Source organism: Budorcas taxicolor, chromosome 7 (genome assembly GCF_023091745.1).
Source record: "Budorcas taxicolor isolate Tak-1 chromosome 7, Takin1.1, whole genome shotgun sequence".
In the NCBI taxonomy this organism is placed as follows: domain Eukaryota; kingdom Metazoa; phylum Chordata; class Mammalia; order Artiodactyla; family Bovidae; genus Budorcas; species Budorcas taxicolor.
The window spans coordinates 38,997,713-39,011,005 of NC_068916.1; the positions used below are offsets into that span (position 1 = coordinate 38,997,713).

Genomic DNA, 13,293 nt, shown 5'->3' on the forward strand with positions numbered 1-13,293 from the left:
ACTGGTCTCTGCAGGGGTCACCCTTGCTTTTGTCATCAGCTAAATCAAGGCTGGATTTGTCAAGGTTTTAATATAAGGTAGGGTGACCTGGCAGAGCTTAGCAGGAAGGGACCAGTGGGTTGTATGCTGGGTTAAAGGGAGAAAGGGGGCTGCTGGGAATAATTTCCTACGCATAGTGAAGTCCTCTCAGAACCAGTAGTTGAGATCATAGACTGTGCAACCAAACTACCTGGGCTTATATTCTGAACTACCTCTTCGTGCCATAGTTCACTCGTTAAAGAGGGCATAAGTACAATACACATAAAGACAGAGATAGAAGTAGTAAAGAATTTGGAAAAATGACTGGCACATAGTAAGAACTCAGCTGATGTTATTAGCTATTTATTAGAAACCTTAAAGTTTGCCTGGAAGAAGAGAGATAAGTCTAATAACTTTCCCGTTCTCTTTTCCTAGGTGGAAATCTGGCCCAGGCAGGGGCTAAGTTCCCACTGTTGACAAGGCCAATATGGGAAGTCAATTTTACTCCCTTCTTCAGTTCTCAACTCAGCTCCACGAAATACTCCTCCCCTGGATGACAGCTGTCATTTATAGGGCATTGATGATTGTGTCCATCACTGTACCAAGTGTGTGCTTTTCTCCTTTAATCCTCACAGCAACCATATATATCAGGAACAGCCCCAAAACACAACCAAACTAGGAGAGTCAGGTTTCAAATCCAGCCAATCTGTCTTTAATACCAGTCTCCAAACTACTACTTGAGGTAGTAGACTGAACGCAAGACAGCCTTGAGCTTGGCCCTGCCCACCTCCAAGGTTGTTGCGGACAAAGAATTTGGAAAAATGACTGGCACATAGTAAGAACTTAGGGTGATGGCAGGACTACTCAGACGCGCTCCCCGCCTTTCCCTGGGAAGAGGAGGAAGATGCAGATTATCCCAGGGCGCTGGTTTGGAAATCTGGAGTTTAAATCCAGTCCCAGCCCGTTGACTTGAGCGCTCTCCCGGGCCTCAACCTCTTGAGACCTCCAGCGGTCCCCGGAAGGAAGTTACCAGTTCAGGCGGTCGCGCGTTCACGTCTTCCTTCGAACGCGGAACCTTTGACACCACAGCTTCGGGGAGCAGACGGCGTAGACGGAGCAACGGACCCAACGGACCAAGGGGCGGGGCGGACGGGCTTAGGCGGGGCGGGAGGCGGAGGCGCCGCGTAGGCCAGGGAGGCCGGGCTGGCCCGGCTTGGTAGCTCTGTACCCATGTGCCGCCGCCTCCCCGAACGATGTTCCCCTCCCGGAGGAAAGCGGCGCAACTGCCCTGGGAGGACGGCAGGTGAGCCTCGGCGGCCGGCCTGGTCCCCGTCCTCCCGGGTGCCAGTTCTTTCCGGGCCACCGCGAGGACTCTAGGAGCCCGAGGCCATTGGGACTCCGTCTCTGCGGGGCTCTCTGAGGGTCTGTGTTTCTCCTTGGGGGTCTCTCTCTGTATTTGGGTTTCTGTTTCTCTCTGCGTCTTTGGCTCTACCAGTCTCCGTCACTCAGCAGGTCTGTATTTCTCTTTTGATTTCCGTTTGTGAGTTTCTGTCCCTCTGTGCGAGTCTCTCGTTATGAGTCTCCGTGTTTTTCCACTGACTTCAGTTTTTATGCGGGTCTTAGAGTCCGTTGACCTTTCTCAGTGGATCTCTTGTCTGTCCCTGGTTTCAGAAGGTCTTTATTTCGTATCTCTGGTCTCTGCCTCCCCCATCACATGCCTGTAGCCTCAGACCCTACACTTGTGCTTCCCCATTCTTTGCTGAGCCCCCAGAAGAACACACCAGACAGAAGCTCTGTGCTCTGCCTTGCTGGCCACTGCCTAGCTGGGGCTGAGTTCTCCTCAGACTTAACATTAGTTCATTTCCGGTGCAGCTGTACTTGAATGTGGCCTGCCCCATGTGTTAGGTGTGGGGTTGACCCAGACCTTAGTTAGTGGTTGTCACTAAAGCAGAATGGGGATGAGCTGTTTGCCGTTAAGATTGGAAGGGACGCCCAGACTTCAGTCTTGAGGTGTACCCTCAAGTCTTCTCAGAACACATGGTAGTGGATCTAGCCTGGTGAATGGCACCTCTTTTCCTGTATGTCTGTTAAGTTTGCCCAAAGGTGCCCAAAGACTTTGGAATATAGTGGGCACAACTCTTTATCTTTGGGAATTTTTCAGACTTGCTGTTGAAGTAAGAAGACAGGAATATAGTAGAAAGCCTAGACTGTGGATTTAGGCCTGGACCAGAATCCTCTTTAATAGCCATGTGACCAGAGCCAACTTAATCTTCCTTCTCAGCTCTTCCATCTCTGAAACAGGGATCATAATATCTCTTCTGCAGGTCTATATGAAGATATAAAGGAGATCACACATATTTAAAAGTCTTGACACTATGCCTGGCACAGAAAAGGTGCCAGTTATCTTCCAGTTACTTTTGCAGTTTGGAGGTGCTGTAATCAGAGCAGCTGAGTATTCAAACCTGTGTCACTAAGGTTTGTGTGAGGGAAGAAAGGAAAGGTTATGGAGAATTTCCATTTCCTAATTTCTTCCTAAGAATTTTAGGAAGATAACCATATTCCACAAAGCTTTACTGGTGTCACTTCATGCTTTTGACAAAGGGGTACAAAGATCCATGCAACAGATGCATACTGAGGTAGCATTAAGAGTGTTGGCTCTGGAAACAGTCTGTCTGGGTTTGAATCGCCCTCTTATTAGCTTTGGACACATACTGATGAAGGAGGCAAAACCTCATCTGGTCTGCCTCCCCACCTCCAGGAACAGGGTGGCCTGGGAGCTGCTGAGACTGCAGATCTGGAGTTTGCCACCAGGTGGCACCAGGAGCAATTGTCAGTGTTCTCTGTCCTGAGGAATTGGGATTCAGCTCTGAATTCAGTTGTTCAGTGATTTGGGCCCTTGCAGCACAGGAAGAGAGTGTCCGGGGGAATGTGATCCTAGTAGGAAGGGAATGCTGGACCAAGGGGACAGAAGGTGAAAGTGCATGGAGTGCCCAATCCATGCCATACCCCTGGATAATGGTCACTGCTTCTTCTCCCGAAGGTGGGATATTTCCTCATGTCCATCTCCCCGGTCTCTACCCCACCCCCAGCAAGAGCCCAGAGGGAGAATCTATAGAGGTTCCAGCCGTCCCAGGCCAATAGCAGGATTGGCCTCTGCTCTTCCCCAGCGGAAACCCCCACCACATGACAATGGGGGGTAAGTCAGAAGTCCTGCAAGGTTGTCTTGCCACGCTCCCTCTCTGCTGTGTGTGGGACCTGGGCCTGGCTTCAGGGTTGCTTCCAGTTGGCAGTTGTGCCTCTGAAGAGAGACAGGAGTTTGTCTGGCTTTAGTGTGTGACAAGCATGCCCTGAATGCTTGATCCCTTCCTGTAACTCACTTAGCAAGCCCTCTGCTGTATGACTTGTGCTAAGTACACAGCTATGAATCTGATTACCTGTGAAGAAGACAGGCAAGGACACAGGTCATTTCAAAACTCTTAAATGCTTCAAGGAGGGCAGTACCAGATACTCCAGGAACACAAAGGAGGGAGTATGTATCTCAGTCTGTTGTGTATGTGGGCCTAGGGGGTGACAGTGTTGCCATGACATTGGAGTTTGGCCTTGAAGGATCAGTGGGGTGCTTCCAGGCAGATGAAATAAGGAAAGCCATTTTAGGCAGAAGCAGCAGACTCTGAGGGCTAGAGCAGGAAGGAATATGGAGAGTGGCGAAACTGAATTGCTCAGTGTGTAGCACTGGGTAAGTGGCAGGAGCAGCTGGAGATGGGGCCAGGTTACAGAGGGGTTTGACTGTCAGATCACGGAGTTTGCCCATTATCTTGTAAACAGGAAGGTCATCCATGAGATTTGAAGGGGTCAGAACAGGGCAAGGACCAGGTGAGACTTGAACTAAAAGGTAGGCAGTGTGTGAGGGAAGAACAAAGGGTACTTAGGAGGTAGAATCTATATGCTGTGGTAGCTAATTGGTAATTCTCAGAGATTATAAAGTAAGTTGCTTTGCTGATTATTTCAGAAGACAGGAAGCTGCAATTTTCTTGGATTCCTTAGTTCCTTCACTGCCCTCAGGAACTTCCAGAGAGAGGGACAAAGAAACCAGATGGCTTCCATCCATTTGTTTTTTTTCCCAGAACTACCCCAGAGTGTAAGGTATTCTGTTGTTTTTCCACCTTCTGAAAGGTGCCTGGGTGCTGTTCCCAGCCCTCAGCTTTCTTTCCCTCTTCTGTTTCTCATCTTTTGTCACATGAGCTGCCCTGGACTGAAGCTTTGAGATGCATTCTGTGAACTGCCTTTGTTGGTTTGGGCCTCGCATTGGTTTGGGGACTGACCTGATCTTCCCAGAGTGAACAGTGGTCTCTTCACTGGGGCTGAAACAGTAAAACAGCTTCCCTCTTTGGGGGAGCTTTCTGGTCTGAGAAGTAGGGTGAAGCCAAGCTTTCTGATGAGGGTGAACCTGCAGGGGAACAGGTAGAAGGCAGTGCGTGAGGTCTCTAAGCTGGGCTTCCGCCTTTGGCTCTGGACATGAGATGTCGTCTTGGGGAGGGGCAAGTGCAAGGGACAAGGAGTCTCTTCCCTGCCCTCGAGCAGCTCTTGGTCTGATCTGGACTCAGGCACAGAAAGTAAGAGAGCATCGAGCAAGTGGCACAGCTCCCAGACCTGCGAGTGTTTGGAGGGCCTCGTGGAGGTGGGGTGGCTCAGGCTGAACCTAGAGCTGTAAGCCGGATTCTGATGCATGGTAGCAACACAAACAAAAGCACTAAAGTTGCTTCTGCACTAATTCCCAAGCGCTTGGGGCCGACCAGTCACCTGTGCCTTACTTGTGGGAAGCCAGAGGAGGGCGTGTTCAGGACCTTGGCTCACCTTGCCCTGCTGACCCGCTCCTTGTTCTTGTCCCAGGTCCAGGTTGATGCCCAGTGGCCTCCCCCGGAAATGTTCCGTCTTCCACCTCTTTGTTGCCTGTCTCTTACTGGGCTTCCTCTCCCTGCTCTGGCTGCAGCTCAGCTGCTCTGGGGACGTAGCCCGGGCAGCCAGGGGACAAGGACAGGAGACCCCAGGCCCATCCCGGGCCTGCCCGCCAGAGCCACCTCGTGAGCACTGGGAAGAAGATGAGTCATGGGGCCCGCACCGCCTGGCAGTGCTGGTGCCCTTCCGAGAACGCTTTGAGGAGCTGCTGGTCTTTGTGCCCCACATGCACCGCTTCCTGAGCAAGAAGAAGATCCAGCACCACATCTATGTGCTCAACCAGGTGGATCATTTCAGGTAGGGACCACCTCCAAGCCGGCACCCGCTCACCTGGGCCTCACCTTGCCCTGGTCTCTCCCTTGCCTGCTCCCTTTCCCGACAGCAGTCCAGTAGCACGTAGCCCAGGCCCGTGAAAGGCCACCCGGGGCAGAAGCAGAAGGGTGGGAGGTGCTCGACCCCTCTCACTGGGTGTGATGGGAATTTGCGGGGAGGGTTTGGGACTGGGGAGGCCCTGGATCTGGTTTCCATTTTACAAAGGTCCCTGTGGCTCCTATTTGTGTACTAGGCCATACCAGCGCAAGAAGGGGAGTGAGAGACCTGTTGGGCAGGCGTTGCCCTTATTGCCATTGTGGCAGACACGGTAGAGAGCAGCAATGTGGAGGAGGTGCAGGCAGGGCTTGCTGGTGGATTAACTGCAGGGATTAGGGAAAGAGAAGGGTCAAGGGCATGGCTTTAAGGTTGTTCAAAATCTGGCATTAACTTAAAATCCTTGCCCTCAACAAAAACTGCTCCCCTCCATGATCACAATCCATGCATTGCACAGCCCACCCCCACCTCCTTTTCCTCCAGCTCACTCCCCCAGGGGAACATACGCCAGCAGTTCTTGGAACCCGCCAGATCCTTTAGTTCACGATCTTCCCAGTGTTCTCTGCCTTCCTCCTGACCTGACTTGACTACAACTGAATCCCTGATTTCCCACCTGTCCCCGACCTGCTTCTCCTGCCCTCTTCCTCATTTTGGAGGTGGAAACTCCACACTCCCAGCTGCTCAGGCCAGAAGGTGCTGGGGTCATCCTCCACTCTTGCTCTCTCAAACAGCACATCTAGTCCACCAGCACAGCGTGTCTAGCATCTGCCCTCCTGTCGGCGCCACTGCTGCCTGAGTTAAGGCATCATCAGTTCATGCCTAAATTATTGTAGCAGCCTCTTAACCTGTCTCCCTGCTTCCACCCCTCACCTTCCAGGCTTTTCTTATCATACCAGCTAGAGTGGTCCTGGTGAACACTGAGCCACTGCACATGATGCCTTCACTCTTGGCCCTTCAGTGGCTTGCCATCTCATCCAGGGTCAAAGCCCATGTCCTCCAGGGACCTGTCACCCTCTGACCTCATTCCCTAAAACCTCACTCACTCTGCTTGACCACATTGCTGACTGCTCCAGCCTCCAGCCTTGGGAGTCATTTTCCCCTCTGCTCGTAGCCCCATTCCCGTGATTTCCACAGGGCTCATTCCCTCAGGGCTTCAGGTTTCTGCTCACATATCACTCTGTTACGCTGGCTCTCCCTGACCACCTCGTCCAAAAGGACAGCCCCTACCTGCCAGTGTGTTTTATTCTTCTCACATTGCTTTACTGTTCTCAACATTTACCACTCACTGGCTTGTTGCATGTTTACTCAAGTTTTTTTTTTCTTATTAGAATGTCAGCTCCTTGAGGGCAGGGCTTTTATTTCTCACTGCTGTATCTCCCGTGCTCTGAACAGTTTCTGGGACATAGTAGGTGCTCGGTAAACATTCATTAGATGAGTGGAGGAGCAGCTGGGCAGCCCTGTAGTGAAGTTGGCATCGAGCTGGAGGGCAGCATGGGTACTGGGGTGTGTTGCGTGGAGGACAGGCTCTCACGTAGAGGCTGGGGGAGAGCAAGCTTGCTGCCCCCCTGCCCAGCTTTGGCACCCTGCACAGGTTCAACCGGGCAGCACTCATCAACGCGGGCTTCCTGGAAAGCGGCAACAGCACAGACTACATCGCCATGCACGACGTGGACCTGCTCCCTCTCAATGAGGAGCTGGACTATGGCTTCCCAGAGGCTGGGCCCTTCCACGTGGCCTCCCCGGAGCTCCACCCGCTCTACCACTACAAGACCTACGTTGGTGGCATCCTGCTGCTTTCCAAGCAGCACTACCAGCTGGTGAGGCCTGGCATGCCTGCTCTGCTCAGAGCCAGGCAACACCTACCTGGATGGGGGCTGTGGCCAGAGGAGTGGCAGTTCTGGGGGCCAGTAGCTGGAGGATCCTTCCCAGGGCCAGTGGGGGAGCCCAGGGCTAGCTAGAGGCGTGAGAGAGGAGCAGGACCAAGCATTCCAGTTAGGAAGGGTTTCTGCCTCAGGAGCAGAACCCTCATGTGAACTAGCTTCAGAAGCCCTGTTCTTTGCCTCTCAAAATGGAAAAGTCTGCTCAGCCTATCAGACAGTTGTCACCAGGACATCATTTCACTTTCCATCTCTCGGCTCTGCCTTCTCTAGACTGGATTTACTTTGAGACATTCGCAATGCAGCATAGTGGTTGTAGCTGCAACCTGCATCTGTCTAGGCCCAAGTCCAGTGGAACATGGAGCTCCTTTTTCCAGCAGCCCAGACAGCAGTCCCACAGCTGCTCCATGCTGGGCTCTTGATTGGCCTGCCTTGAGTTATGGCTAATCCCTGAATCAGTCACTGTGGTAGGGGTGGGAGTGGGATGGTGGGGTGGGAAGAACTGAGTGGCTTAGACCCCCATCTCTTGCTCCTCTGTTCAGTCTGTGGCTGAAGCCAGCTTAATGTAAATGAAGCCTGAAGTCATGGCAAAAATAAATGTCTGCCATCTGACTTCAGACACTGTCTCTTTCTTCCATACAGAGGAAGAGACAAGGGCAGAGAGACCCTCAGGAGAAATAGGAGTAGGGGACCAGGCAGAAATAGAGCAGGAGCTGGCACTGTGCCCATCATCAGCTCTTAGAGGTCCCCTCCCAGCAGTCAGACATTTTTGAGAAACTGTTCATCTCACACAAATCCAAGGCCCCATTAGAATAGGCCAAGGAACCTGGGGTATGCTGACTGTTCCCCACTGGTACCACAGAGGTTGTAAGAATCAAAAGCATCTGAGTGTCCGTTCATAGGAGGAGGAGGAAAGGGGGCCTGTCCTGGCCCCACGTGGGCTTGGGACCCCCAAGTAGGAGACCAAAGAGCATCCCTGGGAGGATGGGGCAAATGACTCTGCCTGTCTTTGTGTCAGTGCAACGGGATGTCCAACCGCTTCTGGGGCTGGGGCCGAGAAGATGACGAGTTCTACCGGCGCATCAAAGGAGCTGGGCTCCAGGTAATGCTCCCCCACCCCACAACCCGCCACTTCCTCAGCCATCATGGCAGTCCTGAGGTTCCTCTCTGCCTTCAGATGAAGTTCCTGGGGCTGGGAGATGGCACCCTTGGTTCTAACCCCAGCCCTGCCCCCGACTAGTACACCTCTCTTAAAGAATGGGAATACAGGCCCCTGCCTGTGGGCTGTTACCTAGTGGTGAGGGCCAGGGCTCCAGGAGAGGCAGCCTGATCCAGCTTCCTTTGGCCTCCTTAGCTTTTCCGCCCTTCGGGTATCACAACGGGGTACAAGACATTCCACCACCTGCATGACCCAGCCTGGAGGAAGAGAGACCAGAAGCGCATCGCGGCTCAAAAACAGGTGATGGCTGATCTCTTGATCAGGGTGGACAGGTGATGGCTGATCTCTTGATCAGGGGTGGACAGGTGCTGGCCAGTCCCTTGATCAGGGTAGGTATGTGGTATATGGGGAACCAGCGGGCCCAAGCTTTTCACCAAGTTCTCATTGTGCCCAAATGGTCCCATCCTCCCCTGCTTGGCCCAGGTCATTGTGGGCATTCTGCTTGGGCACAGGGCCCTCTTCTGGTGGCTGCCATGGCCCCTGGGCCTTGTGGGTCAGCCAAGACATCAGAGGCCATTTAGGCTATGTGTGTCAGGTTGGGTGGGGACAAGACTCAACTGAAGGTGCCAGAATCCCAGGCAGACCTGGGACACAGGAGTCCACATCTCTCAAATAGCTTCTTCTCTCAGAGCCACATTAGTTGAACTAGAAAACACTTGGTCTCCTGCTGATGGGGATGTGCAGCCATGGGCAGGAGACTTCCTGTCTCTGAGCTCCCCTTTCCCCTCTTTGGGGATCATAGGACCTCTGATGACGAGATATGGGGGATCAGTGGACAGCTGGCACCTACAAAACCCTGAGTACATGCTCTCTCCCCCCTTCCTTCTCAGGAGCAGTTCAAGGTGGACCGGGAGGGAGGCCTGAGCACGGTGAAGTACCGTGTGGATTCCCGTACAGCCCTGTCTGTGGGCGGGGCCCCCTGCACTGTGCTCAACATCCTGCTGGACTGTGACAAGGCCGCCACCCCATGGTGCACATTCAGTTGAATTGGCTGGACAGTAAGGGAGCTTGTGCCTACAGGCCACACTGCTACTCACGCCCAGGACAAAGCCTTGGCCCAGGCCCAGCTCCAGTAGGACATGGAGTGGCCTGAAGCAGTGGCCAGCCAGCCACATGTTTGCAGCAACCTGGCTCCCAAAGGCAGGTTTGAGCCAGGACAGGACACACACAGGGTGCCTGAGATGCTACCAGCAATAACAGTGATGGAGAGAGGCTGGGACATGGCTCCCAACTGGGGCTCTCCACCCTGCCTTACTGCTTGCCTTGCCCCGCCCTACCCTCCTTTGTGTGCTGAGATCTGCAAGTTCCTCCCTTTGGACTGCCTCATGCAGAGATACAGTTTAGAAGCCAGGCCACTGATGTGGGTGGCCAGGGCCATCCGGAGGGTTAAAACTGCAGAGACCAGTGTGCAAGCCCTACAAAGGGAGCAGCTGAGACCAGCTCTGGCTGGCTGTCACCGTGCAGGAATGTGGGCCTAGTGTTGCCAGATCTTCTGATTTTTCAAAAGAAACTAGAATTCTGGATTCTTGAATGAAATTGGTTAATTTTTTTAATTGGTTAATTTTTAAATGATGGCAGCTAATTCAAACTTTTAAAAAGTATGGCAGGCTGAACCTGTGGCTGAGGAGGAAGGGAATGGGGCAAAAGAAGACATTTTTCTTTGTTAAAAGCTGGCAAGGAGTTGGGGCAGGGCTGGGGACGATGAGGCCAGGGGAAGCTCAGGTGGGAGAGAAGCCCAAGGTACAAGGTCCCTGTTCCCTCCCTCAGCCCAAGGGGTGCTTCATCCCGTCTCACTAAAATGGACGAAAGTAGATCACAAGACTGGAGTGAGGGTAGTCGGGCTGCATTGCGGAGACTCACTCAGTCATCGCTTGGGAAGGGAAGACCATGTTCCTGAGGTGGGAGGAAGATGAGAAGTAGAATCCCCGGAGTGTTCCCACAGTGTGAGGAGAGATTACTGATGGTCATCGAAAGCAACAGAGAGGGAGGGTGGGGAGCCAAGGGAGATGGTGGAACCATCTGAGGGAAGCCCAGGGCCAATGAGAGAGGGAAATGAGGGACCCTGAAAGGTAAATGACTCCTTCAAGGCATTTGACTGCAGAAGATTTGGGGCAGAAGTTGGAAGAGACTGGGACCAGTTAAGGTTAGTTTGTTTAACAATAAACAGGACACCTGAAGTGCCAGAGGAAAGATTGAGGTCCCCAGATACAGGAGGGTAGATTGAGCATCTCTACTCCAAAAAGGCTCCTCCTCCAACGGTGGTCTTCAGGTTATTTTGTGCAGCTGTGTGGGTTGTGCACTTACAACCTGAGCATAAACCAAGAGATTTCAGCAAAGAGGAGTGGAGGGAGTGAAGAACTTCAGGCTCCATGTAACTGGTGAGACTTGGAAGAGAGGGTCCTTGGGATTCTAAATTGACCTCACCCAGCAATTCAGCTTTACTTACTGCAGTGAAGGGCAAACAAATCTTGATGACAGTGCAAGGGTAGTAAAGGGGCTTTCTTGACTTGAGGCCCAGGGGAGGGGAATGGTGCACTTTCTGTATGCTGGTCTCCTGGACAGCCCTGACTGTGTTATCTTGGACTTAAGTCACGAAGCCTTTTGGAGTTGGAGTAGGTATGACTGCCCCCAGCTCTATACTCACCTGGCAGATAAGAAGACAAAAAAGATGGGGGGACTCGTTCCTTTCCACCTGCCCTGAGAGGTGGGATGGGCAGGAGAAAAGCAGGATCAGCCAGCTCAGCCTGGGCTGGGTGCATCTCTAACCCTGCACTCCCACACTCTCACGACCACCACTACCACCTCCATGATCCAGACAGCAGAAGGCACCCCAGGCCAGGCCTGATGCAGCTGTAATCTTCAGCCCACCCTCACTCCCCATCTCGGGACTCCCCTAAACGTTTCTGGGAGAGCAGGAGAAGGCTAAGAGGTGGTCAGTAATGAAGAAGCAGAGAGCACTTCCACCGCCTCAGCACCTTGGCAGCTCCTCTTGAGTGGAACAGGCGCCCCAGCCTTGCTGGTCAGTATGTGACTGATGTGAACCCAGGATATAGGAGCACCTGGCACGTGCTTCGCCTGTGATTCCATGATGACAGCCGGCACTTGTTGAGCATTCTCACGTACAAAATTTAGTACCCTGGGTTATTTCATGTAGGTCTTCACCTAGGAGCTGGGCCCTGTTTTATTAGCCTGTTTTATAGATGAGGATGGTGGAGCACAGAGAGGTAAGAAACTTGCCCAGGGTCACAAGGCTGGTAAGTAGTGGAGCTTGGGATTTGGATCCCTGGAACCTGTCTTCTGAGCAGGAAAAAAACTGGAGAAAATCTAGGTGATTTTGGTTTGGCAGTGAATTTTTAGATACCAAAAATATGATCCATGAAAGAAATAGTTGATGTTAGACTTTTATTAAAACTTAAAACTTCTGCTCTGTGAAAGCAACTGTTAAGAGAATGAAAAGACAAGCCATAAACTAGAAAAAAAAATTTGTAAAGCATGCCTGATAAAGGACTTGTACCCAAAATATACAATGAGTTTTAAAATTCAACAGTAAGATAAGAAAAACCCAAGTAAAAAACAGGCAAAAGATCTGAACAGATACTTCATCAACAAAGATATGCAAATGGAAAATAAGCATATGAAAAGATGCTCAACATAATTTGTCATTCATTAGGGAATTGCAAATTTAAAACAACAATGAGACACTAATACATACCTGTTAGAATGCCTAAAACCCAAAAAACTATCAAATGCTGGTGAGGATGTGGAGCAAGGGGAAACACTCACTGTCGCAGGTGAGAATGCAAATGATAAACTCATTTTGGAAGATGGTATGGTAGTTTCATACAAAGCCGAGCATAATCTTACCATATCAGTGAGCTCACTGCTAGGTACTTTCCCAACTGACTGAAAATTTGTGTCCTCACAAAAACCTACATGTGAATGTTTTATGGCAGATTTATTTGTAGTCACTTAAGTACAAGAAGTGACCAAGATTTCCATCAATATGTGAATGGATAAAAAAAACTAGTGGCACATTTATACAATGGAGTACTATGCAGCACTAAAAAGAAATGAGCTACCAAGTCACAAAAATACGTGGAGGACCATAAATGTGGCTGAGTGAAAGAAACCAGTCTAGAAAAGGTATGTAGAGAATTCCCTTTTGGTCCAGTGATTAGGACTCTGGGCTTCTACTTCAGGGGGCATAGATATGATCTCTGATTAGGGAACTAAGATCCTACAAGCCCTTTTGTGGCACAATCAAAAAGTGAGCCTTAATGTATGCAAATTTTAAAAAAATTTAGGAGGTAAGAGGATCACAGGAAGGAATGCACACTACGGCAAGAAAATCTAGCTGCCTTACATTATAAAACAGCCTCACTGAAGAGGATGTGGGAGAAGGTGCTGACCTAAGTAACACTGGGAAGTACGCAATCTGTAAGACTAAAGTCAAAAAAGTGCGTGTGTGCAGGATCCTCTAGGAGTTTCCCATAGGGATATGGTATGCTTGCTAATTTGGAGAAGGAAATGGCAACCCACTCCAGTGCTCTTGCCTAGAAAATCCCATGGACGGAGGAGCCTGGCGCAGGCTACTGCCCACGGGGTTGCAAAAGGTCGGACACGACTGAGCGACTTCACTTTCATGCTTGCTAATTTGCTTCAGTCATGTCTTGACTCTGTGGTCCTGTGGACTGTAGCCCACCAGGCTCCTCCATCCATGGGGTTCTTCAGGCAAGAATACTGGAGAGCGGGTTGCCATGCCTTCCTCCAGGGAATCTTCCCAACTCAGGGATCAAACCTGTGTCTCTTACGTCTCCTCCATTGTCAGGTGGGTTCTTTACCACTAGTGCCACCTGA

At 51.3% G+C, this 13,293-nt stretch overlaps 1 protein-coding gene across 5 annotated transcripts; it reads left to right on the forward strand.

Annotated features, from left to right (window-relative positions):
* The first annotated feature begins 1,190 nt into the window (after window positions 1–1,190).
* B4GALT7 (beta-1,4-galactosyltransferase 7) lies at window positions 1,191–9,963 on the forward strand. Of its 5 annotated transcripts, none has more exons than XM_052643573.1 (7): window positions 1,191–1,321; window positions 3,059–3,214; window positions 4,909–5,271; window positions 6,932–7,157; window positions 8,236–8,319; window positions 8,572–8,676; window positions 9,267–9,963. In XM_052643573.1, the coding sequence occupies exons 1-7, from the start codon at window positions 1,272–1,274 to the stop codon at window positions 9,420–9,422; spliced, it is 1,140 nt and encodes a 379-aa protein (XP_052499533.1). In that variant the 5' UTR covers window positions 1,191–1,271; the 3' UTR covers window positions 9,423–9,963. The 5 variants fall into 5 exon arrangements, with proteins under 5 accessions (XP_052499533.1, XP_052499534.1, XP_052499537.1 ...); XM_052643575.1 differs by lacking the exon at window positions 1,191–1,321 and adding an exon at window positions 1,335–1,530; XM_052643576.1 differs by lacking the exon at window positions 1,191–1,321 and adding an exon at window positions 1,335–1,530 and having other exon boundaries at window positions 3,108–3,214.
* Window positions 9,964–13,293: the final 3,330 nt, after the last annotated feature.

Excerpts from the sequence above, each read along its gene's own strand:
- B4GALT7 (XM_052643573.1), top strand. The coding sequence starts at position 1,272 with ATGTTCCCCTCCCGGAGGAAAGCGGCGCAACTGCCCTGGGAGGACGGC. Across the intron at positions 7,158-8,235 it reads CCAAGCAGCACTACCAGCTG|TGCAACGGGATGTCCAACCG; the intron begins GTGAGGCCTGGC and ends TCTTTGTGTCAG. Across the intron at positions 8,320-8,571 it reads TCAAAGGAGCTGGGCTCCAG|CTTTTCCGCCCTTCGGGTAT; the intron begins GTAATGCTCCCC and ends TGGCCTCCTTAG.